The sequence below is a fragment of the Anser anser genome, assembly GCF_964211835.1.
Source record: "Anser anser genome assembly, chromosome: 3".
Lineage (NCBI taxonomy): Eukaryota > Metazoa > Chordata > Aves > Anseriformes > Anatidae > Anser > Anser anser.
Window position 1 is genome coordinate 1508784 of NC_139722.1, and position 12195 is coordinate 1520978.

The 12195-nt window shown below is 56.3% G+C and overlaps 1 protein-coding gene across 3 annotated transcripts in view; it reads left to right on the forward strand.

The window, feature by feature from the left end:
* Positions 1–12195, forward strand: part of OTOF (otoferlin) — a 77706-nt gene that overhangs the window by 60293 nt on the left and 5218 nt on the right. For 2 of the 3 annotated variants that reach the window (XM_083827680.1, XM_083827679.1), the window contains 16 exons: positions 235–369; positions 881–1042; positions 2043–2162; positions 2758–2919; positions 3196–3358; positions 4219–4349; positions 5473–5502; positions 6093–6239; positions 6595–6661; positions 8122–8276; positions 8400–8534; positions 9232–9369; positions 9624–9751; positions 10225–10395; positions 10896–11056; positions 11858–12000. In XM_083827680.1, the coding sequence (XP_083683806.1) occupies positions 235–369; positions 881–1042; positions 2043–2162; positions 2758–2919; positions 3196–3358; positions 4219–4349; positions 5473–5502; positions 6093–6239; positions 6595–6661; positions 8122–8276; positions 8400–8534; positions 9232–9369; positions 9624–9751; positions 10225–10395; positions 10896–11056; positions 11858–12000 (2148 nt within the window). The remainder of the gene's footprint in view (positions 1–234; positions 370–880; positions 1043–2042; positions 2163–2757; positions 2920–3195; positions 3359–4218; positions 4350–5472; positions 5503–6092; positions 6240–6594; positions 6662–8121; positions 8277–8399; positions 8535–9231; positions 9370–9623; positions 9752–10224; positions 10396–10895; positions 11057–11857; positions 12001–12195) is intronic. The other variant, XM_083827681.1, reaches the window with a different exon arrangement.

Here is a 12195-nt window from a genome sequence, read left to right on the forward strand (position 1 = left end):
TTTTTACTACCGGGAAAAGTTCTTGGGAGATGCCCCATGGCTTGCTGGCCCAAAAAACACGTATGCAGCCAGGCGCTGGAGCTGCAGCCTGAGACGTGGCTGAGACAGGCTGGGGCTGTGCTCATTCTCCAGAACCCATCCCTGTGACTGCCCCTGGTGCAGGAGAACTGAGACCAACAGCCTGCGTGCCGCCCCTGCCCAGGGTCCCAGTAAGTCCCTCTCCCTTTCTTCCAGGTCCTCAATGAGACCCTTTGCCCAACCTGGGACCAGCTGCTGGTCTTCGACAACGTGGAGCTGTACGGAGAAGCCCATGAGATGCGGGACGACCCCCCTATAATTGTCATTGAGATCTATGACCAGGACACTGTGGTAAGACGAATCTCAGCAGAGGAAAATCTCTGATATAGATGCTGCAATCGCTCCTGGCTCACAGGCAAGGCGAATAGTGCATAGGGTGCAAGAAGCAGCCTTTCTCCTGACCCTTGGGAGAAGGTCTCCCCACATCTCCCAGGGCATGGACTAGGAGCCTCTGCTTCTCATTAAATCTCTTAGACTCAACTGAATGATATCTTATTTATGGAGAGTGAAGCGAGAGTTTTTGTGAGGTGGGAATCAAGGAGACGTTACCTCAGTCTTTCCCTTCGGAGTGGCTGCTCAACCCTGGCCTTCTTGCTGTCCCAGCCCTAGGCCATCTCCTTCACCTTACTTGAAGATGCTGATGCTTTAGGAAGCGCCTTTGGATGGGAAGCCAGGAGTGAAAGCTGGCGCTGAGCTTTGGTGGCCCAGGCCCAGGGGGCTGGTCCTGTTCTGACCACGGTGGGGAGAGCTGGGAGGCGTCGTGCTGGGCCAGCAAACCCGAGCGCTCTCTTCCCCTCCCCAGGGCAAAGCTGACTTCATGGGCCGCACCTTTGCCAAACCGGTGGTGAAGATGTCAGATGAGCAGTACTGCCCGCCGCGGTTCCCCCCGCAGCTGGAGTACTACCAGATCTACAGGGGCAACTCCACCGCGGGCGACCTGCTGGCGGCCTTCGAGCTGCTCCAGGTACCAACAACCCCAGCCTGAGGGAGGGCAAGGACGGGCTGGAGGGTTGCAAGGCAGTGGGGTCTTTACACAAAGAGCAGGTAGTTCGTACATCTTAGAGGAGCTAGAAGGGTTTAACGCAGCTACTGAGCCAGCAAGAGGGTAGCTCCTGCCCAGTTATGCTGGTCAAGATGATGCACAGCGAGTCCCAGCTTCCTTCTGTACAGGGCACCCCACTAAAGGGTTGCATGAGCCCAAACTCTCTACAGCATCACTGGGAGATGCCAATGGGAGTCTTGGGGCTCTCTGAGATGCCAGGTTGAAGGTATAAGGAAAAAGGGATGAGAAATCAGATCAGCATCCCAAGAATATGGCAAAATTTTATCCGCATAGTGCATGGAGGTACCAGGGTTAAACCCTCCCTCTCTCCTGCCTTCTTTTCCATGCACTGATACTGTCACATTTGTACGGCCACGTCTCAGCAGTCTCCTGGTGTGCAGGGAGGGGGTGAGACCTCCCAGCTGAGAGGAGAAAGGCCCTGGCAAACTCATCACAGTGGTGGCTTTGGATGTGCTGAATGGCTGCAGGCTCCTCTAATGCAGCTGAGCACCAGCTGGGGCAGCGGTCTCAGGGCTGGCCACGCATCTTTGTGCACCAGGAGCAGGCAGTGCCTGGGAGGTGGCCGCTGGGGGTCCCTCTGCACTGATTGAGCCATCCAAAGAACCACCCCAGCAGCCATCTCATCCTCCCCAGCACCGGTGATGTGCTCCAAAGACAAGGCACCCCGGAGTTGGGGCTTTGGTCTCTGCCATGCCACGATGCTGAGGGCTGTGGTGGCGATCAGACGGGGTCGTGTCCTCAGAGCCCCGGGGCAATAGGGTGGCTCACATGGGCAGCCTGGGCTTCTGGGAGGTGTCCCTGCCCGTGGCAGAGGGGTTGAACTAGGTGGGCTTTAAGGGTCCCCTCCAACCCAACCCATCCTATCATTCTGTGATCCTAATCCGAGCTGCATCTCTTCCAGATTGGTCCTGGGGGCAAGTCGGACCTGCCCCCAATCGACGGCCCCACAGACATGGACCGGGGCCCCATCCTGCCGGTGCCACTGGGGATTCGGCCGGTGCTGAGTAAATACAGAGTGGAGGTAATTGCATCGGAGCACCAGATTTTAATGTTCAGCAGCGAGGCGGATACACAGCAAAAGCTGCTGTGTTGGCATGGCCTTGGCCGGGTCACGCTGTGAGTGCTGCTTCTGATGGGTTGTGTAGGGCAGGAGAGCCTGTCCGTGGGTGTTTGGAGGCCAGGGGGGGATCACTGGTGGCTAGCTGGGCACCAAGCCCAGATGTCTGCACTGCAGGGATCTGTCTGTAGTGGCTGCACGGGGAGCTAGGCTGCAGCCACCCCAAAAGAGCAGACGACTGGATCACCCCTTGCTTAAACGTGGGCACCACAGCGAGCCTAGAGCCTGCAGTAAAAGGCACTTGGGCTTGGCCATCAGCATCCCTCTCCCTTGGCTGCCTTGTTAGATAGTGCAGGTGGAGGCAATACAGCCCGAGATGTTCTGTGCACAATTCACCCGTGGGTTCGGGTGTCTCTGCTGGATGGAGATGCTGCAGGACTCCAAAGAGATCCCATTTCCCTGTCTCAGACACTCCCAGGGGATGCTCAGAACCAACTCCTTTGGCCTCCAAGCTGAGGGCAGCCCTCTCATGTTCATGCCTTGCCTCCTCCTCTCCTAGATCTTGTTCTGGGGGCTCAGGGACCTGAAGAGAGTGAACCTGGCGCAGGTGGACCGGCCCCGGGTGGACATCGAGTGTGCTGGGAAGGGGGTGCAGTCCGCCCTCATCCAGAACTACAAGAAAAACCCCAACTTCAGCACTTTGGTCAAGTGGTTCGAAGTGGTGAGTGTTTCCCCCTGGGTCCTCAGCCGAAACCCAGCTTTCTGAAACCCAAACCGGGGCTCCCAGACCCTTGCTTCAAGCTCCCCTGCAACAACAGAGGACTTGAGCTCCATCCCAGCCAGCGGGGGGGCTTTTTCTGCAGGCTCCCAAGCCCTGCTCTGCTGAGCTGCTCTAAACCATCCCTGCTTTAGTCCCTGCTGGTTTTTCCAACCACCAAAGTGAACATCCCACAGCTGACACCCGTCCCTTGCTAACCAGCCCCCCTCTGCTCCCCAGGACCTCCCGGAGAACGAGCTGCTCCACCCGCCCCTGAACATCAGGGTGGTGGACTGCCGGGCCTTCGGGCGCTACACCCTGGTGGGCTCCCACGGCGTCAGCTCCCTCCGAAAATTCATCTACCGCCCGCCAGACAAGAAGGCCCAGCACTGGAACATGACGGGTAACCAGGAGCATGGTTGCGGACAACGGAGGGGCGCGGACTAAGAGGGAGATGAGATGTTTCCTCATCTTGGTGAAGGGAGCTGTGCTGCATGGATGGGGACAACGGGGTGGGAAGCTGCAGGGTGTAAGGCCCCAAGTCCCCTCCGAGTTTTTCATCTGTGGATCTCACTGCAATAACTGCATGCTCCCCCGACACCTGTAAGACAAGGAAGGCTGGTTCACCTCTAACCTCTCTGCGTCTTCATGAGCCCACACTCTCCCCAAGCCTGGGAGGTGGATTTGCCATGCTCTCTGCCTGCTGCCATTATTTGGGTAAAACCGGAAAGCTACAGATGGGGGCCACCCTCCGAATCCCAACCTCCATTCTCTATCAGCCCTGGGGAATCCTCCACGGCAAAACCATCACAAGTTACTGTCCCTGCACCCAGCCCAGCAGCCTGGGGCTTGGTGATCCACTGGAATCGCTCCCCTTCTCAAGGGACTTGCTGGAGGTGGAGGCACTCCTGGCTGGGCAGAGATGGGAGGTCTGGGGGGTTTGCTGGGGTCTGTCCCTGCCTTCAGACACAGATCTGGAGCTGTGTTGCATCTGTGTGCTGCTACTTTCAGGGCAATCTCTTCTCCTTGTCTTTTCTCCTTGGGAGGCTGGGCAGGTGCCTTTGTCACCATCTGCTTTCCTTTGCTATGGGATTTTTTTTTTCATGCTGTAAGGGGCTGTGCTCGTTTTCCCTGCTCTTCTTCTCTGAGCAAGGCGGCCACACATCACTCCAGCATGAATCCTGAGGGATCTCACCTGAGCTCTCAGTTTCTTCTCTACACTGTCCTTCTCCCTTGTTCTCTCTTTCTCTGTCCCCTGTCCAGCTAAACATCTCAAAGGCTACCTGGCAATGGCCAACGGGGCCCCTCGCTCTCGCCCCACAGGGGAGATCGTTGTCAACATGGAGCCTGAGGTTCCCATCAAGAAGATGGAGACGATGGTGAAGCTGGAAGCTGTGAGTATCTGTGTGTCAGCGCCACGTTAGCATCTCTCCCCTCACTGAGTTGCCAATCCCACCCAACGGAGGGCCACCTCGTCCTGCTGAACATGGGGCCGGGCTGACCCCCGGAATGAAGGGCCTTGGGGTTATCAGCAGTCCTACAAAGCAGCCCCTTTCCGTCCTGGCTGGGCTCAGCTGGACTATCCTGGGCTAAGCAAATCAGGCAGCTCGATGTTTTCCTTCAAAAACAGCCAGATGGGAACGAGCACCCGTGAGCACAACCCTGTTCCTCTCTGTGACCAGCGGTGGACAGGCAATGTGTCCCCGAGGCACGGGGCTTTGTGCACAGCCTGAATGTACCTGTGCTCGTTTTCTTGTCCAGAATGGGAATTTCTGCTCCTTCTTATACCCTTCTGCACCAGAGCTTCATCCACGAAAAAGAAAGAAGTTTCTTTTTGCAGGGGGCCTTTTGCAGCAACAAACACACACAGATGAGCAGAACACGCATGTGCCTGCAGGCACGTTGTGGGCTCCAGATGTGCATGGCCCCTCACACGTGCACTTTTACAGAAAGGCTATGGCACACACGTGCCTTACAAGCACACGTACAGGTGCACACATGTGCACACACCCCAAAGTCCCTGGTGCATTTACACGTGCAGCTGTATGCAGAGTTTCTAGCACCCGCACAAGAAGCTGTATCATGTACATCTCACACAGCTTCGTGCAAGAGGAGCAACTGCACATATGAGCACATCTGGAAAGCCCCAGCAGCCTACCACAGTAGCCTGCAAACCTCCCTGGCTGGGCAGGAAAGCTCCAAGAGGGCAGAGAGGAGTTATCTGTGCTGAAAGCCAGGGTACGTCCCCAGAGCCAGGCTCTCATTTTGTGGGACTTTCCCTTGGAATCCCAGAGAGGTGTGTCCCCTGGGTTTGGCATCTCACAGGATTCGTTTCCCATGTACGAGCAGCGTGCCCAGCCAGGGCTCTTCATTCAAGGCTTGTGGTTCCTTCAGCCCTGGCGAGCGGTCTGTGACTCCTCCGGCTCACCGTGCACGCGTGTGCCTGTGTGTGCTTGTACTCGGCTGCGCTGCTAACCTGCTCTCCCTCTCCCTGTTCCCTTCCACCCCGGGCGGCAGAACTCCGACGCGGTGGTGAAGGTGGACGTGGTAAGTGATGGAGCTGCTCTTCATCCCTGCTCCCAACCCTCCGTGCCCCCTCTTGCCCTTCTGTGCGGCTGTCAAAGGGGACCAGCACCCCCTTCGTCCCAAGGCAGAGACAGAACAGCGCTGGTCCCTGCAGACTGGGAAGCACTTCTGGACCTGCACTTCCCAGCCCTGCTGTGTCGGGAGCAGCAGGGCAGCATCCTGGGAGGGGGACGCTGGTTTCTGCCAGCACAGCCAGACACCAGCTCCAAAAAGGACTTGTGGTACCTCTAGGTGGATGCAGGGCACTTTCCTGGGCTAAGAGAGGATTGCTGCCGTGTACAGTGCGGGTGCTGTAGCCTAGAAAATGCATTGATGATAGGGATAGACAGGAGGGGATGTCTTAGGACTCTGACACTGTGTCTTGCTGGAGCCCTGGGCACCTTGCTGCTCCATGCCTGTGGCTGTAAAAGGGGGAAAGAGCCAAGGAGGCCACCCAGCCAGGAGGGCTCTGCCTTCTCATGTGCTTTACCCGCCTCCTTTGCACATCAAGAGACATTTTGTTTTCATCTGATCCCTCTCCTTCTCTGTCTTTGCTTCCCTTGTCCCTGCAGTCTGAGGAAGAGAAGGAGAAAAAGAAAAAGAAGAAGAAAGGAGGAGGAGGAGGAGGAGGAGGAGAGGAAGTAGAAGAGGAGGAGCCGGACGAGAGCATGCTGGACTGGTGGTCCAAGTATTTTGCTTCAATTGAGACTATGAAGGAGGTGGGTATAGAGCAGGGGGGTGAGACACGTAAGGTAGAATAGGAAAACCTTGTCTCCTGTAGGCAAGGTCTCAGCTCTCTCAGCTATTTCCAAAAGCTTGGGGCTGTGCTGCTTTCCTTGCTAGCCTGCTGGCAAGGCTTTTACCTGGCAGAACTGAGCAGGCTTCCCCTTCCTTGGGTGCACTTGGGGTGCGTGGCTTGCAGGCAGACACGGTTCTTTCAGAGCTCGAGGCTCTGCCAGACCCCAGCTCCCTGCTTGGACAGCTGGAGAGCTGCGACCCCCAGGCAGCCACTTCTAGCGAGCACAAGGACCTCGACACAGTCACCCACTCCTTGCTCACTTCTTTCCTTCCCAGCAACTCCGGCAGCAGGAAGCGGCCGCAGCAGAAGCAGAGGAGAAGGAAGAAATGGAGATTGCAGAAGGTGAGCAGAGGGGGAGCGGGGCCACCATGGGAAGGACCGGGGCTCCTCTCGGTGCTCGGGCACCCCTTTTGGTGCATGCAGTTGTTCCTCTGCCACACCAGGTGCTCCCAGCATGTACAGCCCAAAGCAGGATCGATTTTTGTGACTGCAGATGTGGCGTGGGCAGTGCTGGGCTGACACGGCCGGGGTGCAGAGCCTGGGATTGCGGCAGCCTCCAACCCGTCCCTGCTGGGAGAAGGCTGCAGGGGAGCAATGCGGGGTGCTGGCTGGGGGTTGTGCTGTTGTCCCAGGGCATTTTTGTGCAACCACAAGTCACTATGTCATTGGAAGTGTTGCTTTGGCCATGCAGATGTTTTAGCTTCTGCTAAGCGTGCCAAGGAGCAGGTGTTCTAGATCGCCTTCGTGGGGTTTTCCATCCTCATTCTGCAGGAAGCTTTAAAGAAAGAAAACTTGTTTTGCCCCAGCTTTTCAAGGGAAGGTTCAGCCAGACAAAAGGTCTGGAGTTCCTCTAACCTGACCGCTTTTACCTGTGCGTAGAGGCATCCTGGTCTGCTCTCCCTGCCTAGCATAGGCAGAAGAAAAACGTGAGCTTCTAGTGCCAGATCTCTGACCCCTTTTCAGTACTGCGTTGCAATAGGATAAATTGTGCCCTAAATGCATCTGTCTCCGAAGGAAATTGGAGGGGTTGTAGCTCCTACAGGGGCATTGCAGGTGTCTAAAGTTGGCTGAAATAAAATTTGTAACACAAGTGATATGGGCCAAGAATACCAATGAGATGGGCTGTATGGGCCAGGGGTGACCTTGTCCATTTGCAGCCCCTTGCCGGTCCCTCCAGCAGGGCTGGGAAGGGTTTCCCTGAGGACTTTCACTCATCTTCTCCATATGTCCCACATTCACACGACGGAAGGTTGTTGTCTTGCCTGGGTAATGCAAAATTTCTTGGCTGAGATGACTCCAAGCATACTTGGAGATGACTCTGAGCAGCTTCTTCCTGGGCTTGCTGTCATGGCAGGGCTGCCGGGGGGTGTCTTGAGTCCCACATCACTCTTGTCCTGTCTTCTGAGCAGAATCCATTTCCCCTTGGCACTCCCATTCCTTCCTCCTTTCCTTTCCACACCAAGTCCTTGTGGTCGTCTGTCTGTCCCCGTCTGCACTGCCCAGCAGTCATGAAAGCTGGCGGATCGAGGCAGTGAGGGATGGGGATTGTGAGGGCTGGCAGAATGGTCCAGCATTGCCTGGGCTCCTGGAAATGCTGTGAGCTGGGCAGCGATGGCCAGGCTCAGGGAAAGACAGGAGAGGGCTTGAAAGGTTGCTCCGGGGCTGGGCTGGGAGCTGCAGGCAGTCACAGCTGTCAGCTTTCATGTTCCTTCTGTGTTAAGGACTTTGATCAAGACCCCCTTCCCTGTCTTCCCCCCCTCATTTCCATCTCCTCCATCCCCGCTGCTTCCCCTCGGCCTCAGAAATCAAACTTGATGACTCTCCCATGAAAGGCTTCAAGGGCCAGGCAAAGAACAAGGAGAAGTCCAAGACACCCAAAGATGACAAGAAGAAGAAGCAGCAGTCGGCCCCTGAGCTTCCTGAGAAGAAGAACAAGCAGAAGATCGACGAGCTGAAGGTGCGTGTGTCAGCAGGAGAGGAGGAGGCTCTGCCTGCTCAACAGAAGCAGGATGGGAGTCAGTCCCAGCTATCTGGAGCCTTTTTTTTTTTTTACCTGATTCCCCTCCTTTCCATCATCTAGGTCTTCAACAAAGAGCTGGAAGCAGAGTTTGATAACTTTGAGGACTGGCTGCACACCTTCAACCTGCTCCGTGGGAAGATTGGGGACAACGACGACAACGCAACAGAAGAGGAGAGGATAGTGGGGAGGTTCAAAGTGAGTTTGGTTGCTGAGTTAAACCAAGACTAGGGCAGCCCTTGCCTACAGGCTTCTCTCCTGAAGGTGCTTTAGCAGGAATAGAAATAGGAAGCGATTTGACTTGACCCAGCCACAGCACCTTGCAGGGAGGGAAAGCCTCCACGGGCAGCCCCAGGAATCAGATGGCTCCAGGTAGAGCATCCACAGAGGGGATGATCTGCAGGCAAATGGATGTTTCACAGTTCTTGAAGAAGGCCAAGGGAAAAGCAGATCCTCTTTGCTGGCCACTGGAGAAATAAGTCTTGCCCCGGGTTTTCTCTGAGAACCCTTTCTCACCAGTAGTGCTCACCTGGACTCACTGGCACCAGCGCCAGCCCCCAGGCAATGCAGGAGCACCTCTGCCAGCTGTAAGATTCTTGGACAAGTGGAGCTGCTTTTGGAGGTTGTGAGCCTGGCAGATTAAGCCAATTAATGCCAATTTAGCTCTTTGCTTGCATTTAAGTGACGTAAAGAGCGTGGCTGCCTCCTCCAGCTGCTCTGGCCCAGGACTGCCCCTGCCCAGCACAGGATCCCAGCTCGGTGCCAAGGCTCTTGTCCCAATGTCACTTTTACTCTTGGAAATCCCTGCCCATGCACCCTGCTAGTCTGATTCCTAGGCAAGCCTCTTTCCCGGGGCAGCAGGACTCTGATCAGGCTGTGCACTCCATCCCTCCAGGGCTCCATGTGCGTCTACAAAGTGCCTCTCCCCGATGATATCACCAAGGAGGCAGGATACGACCCCAACTTCGGCATGTTCCAGGGGATCCCCAGCAACGACCCCATCAATGTGCTGGTCCGAGTCTACATTGTGCGGGTGAGTGTAACTGCATGGTGTGGCAAAGTGTGATCCTGTGCTCCCTTCCACAGCTCAAACCCACAAACCGGTCCAGCATGCAGCAGGCCTTCTCACCAGTTTAATCCAAGTGACTCAGCTGAGAGGGACCAAAGAGCTCAGCCACGTGGCTGTGGCTGGGAAGGGACTGCTGGTTTCAGGGACCAAGATCGGGGCCATTCCTGATTTGATCTCTAGCACGGATGGAGCTGATCTCTCTCGTTTCTCCCCCCTAGGCCACGGACCTGCACCCAGCTGACATCAACGGGAAAGCTGACCCCTACATTGCCATCAAGCTGGGGAAGACAGACATCAAAGACAAGGAGAACTACATCTCCAAGCAGTTGAACCCTGTCTTTGGAAAGTGAGTTGCCCAAGCTCTGCTACCTGTTTGCTCCTGGAAAGGGTGAGCTAAGCCTGAGCCAAGCTTGACAGCCCTTGGACCTGCACCCTGTTCATCCCACAGCTGTTTGGGGTTCAAAAGATGGGACTCATCACAATGAACTTTCCTTACGAGCAGCGTAGGCACCCTCATTTAAGCCATTTCTCCTTTAGCAGGAGTATGGTCAATACGATAAAGGATGTTTAGATGTCCATATCTGATCACAATTAAGTATCTGCTGTAGGAAACATGAGGCCTGAACTCCAGTGAGAGGGTTGCCTGGCTCCCCAGTGACACAAACTTAGTTTCAGGGCTGTTGAGGCACCCAGGCCAAGCAATGACCATGTGCCACCTCCTGCCTAGGGACAGACCCACCTCACCCACGGGTGGCTTTGAGCACCAGCCAAGTACTTCAGCTTGTTCTCTTCCTCTTCATCTGCTTTCCCCTGGCCTAGATCCTTTGACATTGAGGCCACCTTCCCCATGGAGTCCATGCTGACGGTGGCAGTGTACGACTGGGACCTGGTGGGGACAGATGACCTCATTGGGGAGACCAAGATCGACCTGGAGAACCGCTACTACAGCAAGCACCGAGCTACGTGCGGGGTGTCACAGACTTACTCCATGTACGAACACAGCTTTCCCTGCCCGGTCTCCTGCCTGGACCCATGTCTGTCTCGTCTTCCACACCAAGCCTAGGTTTCCTGCAGGAATCTCCCTCTTCCATTGGCTGCTGATGGGGAAGTCTGTGCTGTACCTTTACTCTTAAAGGGGTTTAGGATCAAAACAGATGGGCAATGGCAACAGAAGGGGCTGAGGGGCACTGGTGGGGCTCAGTAGATGGGTGAGCAAAGGAACAAAGCTGAGCTTCAAAGTCAAGTAGGGTGCACTGGGGTCTGAGTTAGCACAAAGTAAAGGGATTGGGGTGGAAAGGTGCTAGCAAAGGGTAGAGATTGGGGTGCAGAGCGACCTCATCTGCTCTGAGGCCTCACATTTGGAGCCTCAGATCCTTCCCCCGTGAATGCTGGATGCTTCATGGCAGGAGTATTTACGTCACTGGGGAGCAAAATGGCTTTTGCCTTCGGGTCTTGCTACTACCTCACTGACCTTGCGCTCCTATTTGCAGACATGGGTATAATGTGTGGCGTGACCCCATGAAGCCCTCACAAATCCTGTCCAAGCTGTGCAAAGAGGGCAAGGTGGACGGGCCGCACTTCGGGCCGGGAGGAAGAGTAAAAGTGGCCAACAGGGTCTTCACCGGCCCCACGGAGATCGAGGATGAAAACGGTACCTGCCCCGTGGGGTAAGGGTTGGGGGCAGCAAGGCTCTGGGCGTCTCTTCATCATCTAGGGCTGGAGGCAGGTCCAGTGGCCCCATCACCTGAAGCAGCACGGCAATCATTCCCCATCCACCACCTTGCAAAGATCCTGCAGTATGTGGCCTGCCAGTGTCTTACAGACCACCCAGGCACGTGGGTTGCTGTCAGAGTCACCCACAGGTGTCCGCGGCATGGCCAAAAGCTGCCTTCAGAAACCTCCTCCTGGTATGCCTGAGGAGCAATGAAAACTGCCCACCCCGGCCCTTCCAGGGCTTAGGAAGCCACGCGCTATGTAGTTGAATCCTCAAAGGTTGTGTCCCAGCGCACCCACGTGCTCAAGAAAGATGAAGGCAGGCCAGGAGGGGTGCGGAGGACGAGAACACGGTCAATGGACATGGAGCTCGTTTAGCCTCGGAAGAAGCAGACTGGCTGGGGACCACCTTCCGTGAATGGTTACGGTTAGAGAGAGGAGAAAGAAAAGAGTTAGGAAATGTTGGCTCGAGGACAAGGTGGGCACAAGGCAATGGAGAGGAGTAGCTACTCGGCAGCACTGCTCCTTGCAGCAGGGAGGAGCTGGAAGAGGAATCCAAGGGGAGTGTGTGTGCGTGGGCACATCCCTGGGGAAGGTGCTGTGGCTAGAGGTTTGCCAGCCCAGTTGGGATGCCAGGAAGAGCCGGGGTCCTTCTTGGGGCAGGGGAAGAGGGTTTTTTGCTGTCCTTGGTGTCCTTCTGCCCAGACCTCCACGCTCAGCCCTCCCTTTGCCCTCGCAGGTCAGAAGAAGCAGACCGACGAACACCTGGCCCTGAGTGTGCTGCGCCACTGGGAGGACATCCCACGGGCAGGCTGCAAGCTGGTCCCCGAGCACGTGGAGACGCGCCCGCTGCTGAACCCCGACAAGCCGGGCATCGAGCAGGTCCTGGCGGCCCCAGGGCAGCGGGGACACAGCCTGTAGGGTGCAGGGACCTCAGCTGGGCACACCAGCCTTGTCGTGGTCAGCGGAGGGGATAGAGGCGCCCTCCAAACAGCAGCGCTCGGGCACCAACAGCCCTTAGCACCCTCCTGGTGACCCCAACAGACTGAACCTCCAGTGTCTCTCCCTCCCCTGCCT